The sequence below is a fragment of the Aplysia californica genome, unplaced genomic scaffold (assembly GCF_000002075.1).
Source record: "Aplysia californica isolate F4 #8 unplaced genomic scaffold, AplCal3.0 scaffold00443, whole genome shotgun sequence".
NCBI classification, from domain to species: Eukaryota; Metazoa; Mollusca; class Gastropoda; order Aplysiida; family Aplysiidae; genus Aplysia; species Aplysia californica.
The window spans coordinates 505,623-508,507 of NW_004797713.1; the positions used below are offsets into that span (position 1 = coordinate 505,623).

Here is a 2,885-nt window from a genome sequence, read left to right on the forward strand (position 1 = left end):
CCCTGCCCCGCCTTGTCAGAGCGTGGGAACAAAACACTCGAGGTCACGTGGGGCACACTTATCAGTGACGTCACACGTCACATGGAGAGAGAGAAGATATGTCCAGAATGACAAGTGGGGACCCCCCTCTGGTGCTGATACCGGACTTCCTTCGTTTGTACAACTTCACGAAACAATACTCAGTAACTTTACAACACAACACAATAATTGTACAATGAAACACCCAATAACTTTACAACTAAATACACAAAAACTCTACAACTAAATACACATTAACTTAACGAAACAATACTCAGCAACTTTACAACTAAATACACAACAACTTTATAATGAAATAAACAATAACAGCAGGTCCTTAAAAAAATTAAAGTTGGTATTTTATTATTTATTATGTTACTTGGATAAGCACAAGGGCCTTTGAACATCTAGCGTTCACTGGTGAAAATGGAGGCAAACGAGGCAGGGGTAGATACAGAATTTCGAACCATAATCGCCGATGTCTGTTGCTGCTGCTGCTGCTGCTGCTATGATGCTGATGTATTTTACGCCCCTATCAACAAAGTTGAGCTCATTTAGAATTTGGGCTTGGACCCTGCTCGTTAGGCCATCCCGGGCTAAGAGGTATATACAACGTTCCAGATCCCCCCCCCCCCCTGGGGTAATGTACAACAATTCTCACCACTCGGAAATTGAACCCAGGTCTCCTGCACGCGACGACGAAACATCTAACCGCTACACCACAGACGCCGGTTTCGACTTCCTGTGTTTAGACAAGTTCACAACCAACTGTTCCATTTCACCATTTCTAAATATCCTTGTGTTGATGGTAAAATAAAATATCCACAAAGACAATTTTTCGCCTTTCAAAATCCTGCTGTTGTTGCTCAGTTGGTTGTGAACTTGTTGTTGTTGTTGCTGTTGTCGCTGTTGTTGTTGTTGTTGTTGTTGTTGTTGTTGTTGTTGTTGTTGTTGTTGTTGTTGTTCTTGAGTCTCCGTTGTTGTTGTCGCTGTTATTGTTGATGTTGTTGTTGTTGGTATCGCCGCCGTTTTTATTGTCACTGTTGTTGTTGTTGTTGTTGGTGGTGGTGGTGTTGATGTCTCTGTTATTATTAAACGCACAGCTCCCTTAGCCTATTAACCTGTCAATACCTGGGCCGAGACGGCATGAGCCCTTTTGATAGGATTACAGAACCGACCTGTCGGTGAGGTCTGGCGGTGAGGTCTGGGGGTGAGGTCTGGGGGTGAGGTTTGAGGGTGAGGTCTGGGGGTGAGGTCTGAGGGTGAGGTCTGGGGGTGAGGTCTGGCGGTGAGGTCTGGGGGTGAGGTCTGGGGGTTAGGTCTGGGTGTGAGGTCTGGGTGTGAGGTCTGAGGGTGAGGTCTGGGTGTGAGGGTGTGAATACGACGTACGTTCACCCGGTGAGGTCTGGGTGTGAGGTCTGGGTGTGAGGTCTGGCTGTGAGGGTGTGAACACGACGTACGTTCACCCGGTACACAAAGGTTACGTCATAGACGTGTATCACAAAAACCTAGACCGAGCACTCTGGCTTGTATCTGGTTCATCTTACCGGAAATACCTGGAGGTGCCATCTCTGACCCAAATATTGAAATGGAATGACCCTTCCCATAGCACCCACCCCCTACCTCCCCCCCTTTCAACACCTCCCTCTGCCCACAAATCCCCTCAACACCTCCCCCCTCCCCCCCCCAGGTCCAAATCCTTTATGATCGTAAGCTGTCGTTGAACATTCAGGTATACCCAGGCCAGTCCATGTTTGGTGTTTTAATACATGTTGCATGGTTCAACTTAGAGCCCAATTTTTGGGGCATATGAAATAAGAGCGAGAGGTGGTAAATATGCCGCGCATACTCGACTATAAATACTACTAGCTGGGCCCCCTTTCGATGAAAGGGATGATCGGTGCTTTAGTATAAGCTAAAAGTCATTGGCCTACTATATTTACACTCTACTGGAATGGGGAAATAAATCTTGAGAGATGCAAAAAATTAGGTCTAGATCTATACTCTCAAAACAAAATGCGCCTCACGAAATATCACTTCCGGATTTTCTAAAATTACAGAAAAGGAAGCGTTGGCCTACGAAAGCGATCGGCGAAATAAAGAAATTTAGCTTTTTGCAGCAAAACTATCTCAAAACTGAAAAAACCAAGGGCGCCATGATCTGGAGAATATTTAAAAGAATTTTTTGGCGAAAACCGAATGTCGATCGATGCAGCCATCCATTAAAAAGCCTTTTGAATAGCAAAATTCGGCCACCACAAATAGAGAATAGATAAATATTATAGAGACTTCTGTGTTGCCCTTTGTTGGGAGTAATGGTGCGACCTAGTGCGCATGTTTCGCAGCAAAGGTTTTACACGAGAGCAAAGATCAACCCCAACCCCAAGCTGCAATATCAAAATCAATGGTACCACCCTCAAGCAAGTACAACATTTTAAATATTTGGGGACCATTATATCATCAGATGGGAGATGTCACACCGAAATTAAAAGCCGCATTTGCCAAGCAAAAGCAACCTTCCACAAGATGAAACAGATACTAACAAACATCAATCTGTCACTGGAAACGAGGAAAAGAGTACTGAAAAGTTACATCGAGCCAATCCTATTATACAGATGAGAAGCATGGACAATCAATAAACAGCTGGAAAGAACAATTGTGAGCGACAGAGTTGTGGTTCATAAGACGCATGCTGCGTATCCCATGGAGAGCTAGAAAAACAAATTATGAAGAAGTCCTGGTTGAAGCAAATTGTAGAAGACAGCTTATGACGAATATACGAAAGTTCGACAGGCACATTCATTGGAAACAAGCATTGGAGAATATTGTAACAACAGGCAAGTTTGATTGAAAACGAGGCAGAGGCA

The 2,885-nt window shown here is 44.4% G+C and overlaps 1 protein-coding gene across 1 annotated transcript in view; it reads right to left on the bottom strand.

Moving 5' to 3' along the window:
- The window catches only part of LOC118478256 (extensin-like), a 44,111-nt gene that overhangs the window by 8,602 nt on the left and 32,624 nt on the right, over positions 1-2,885 (bottom strand). The window contains exon 2 of the mRNA XM_035971485.1: positions 1,150-1,453. Within this exon, the coding sequence (XP_035827378.1) occupies positions 1,150-1,453 (304 nt within the window). The remainder of the gene's footprint in view (positions 1-1,149; positions 1,454-2,885) is intronic.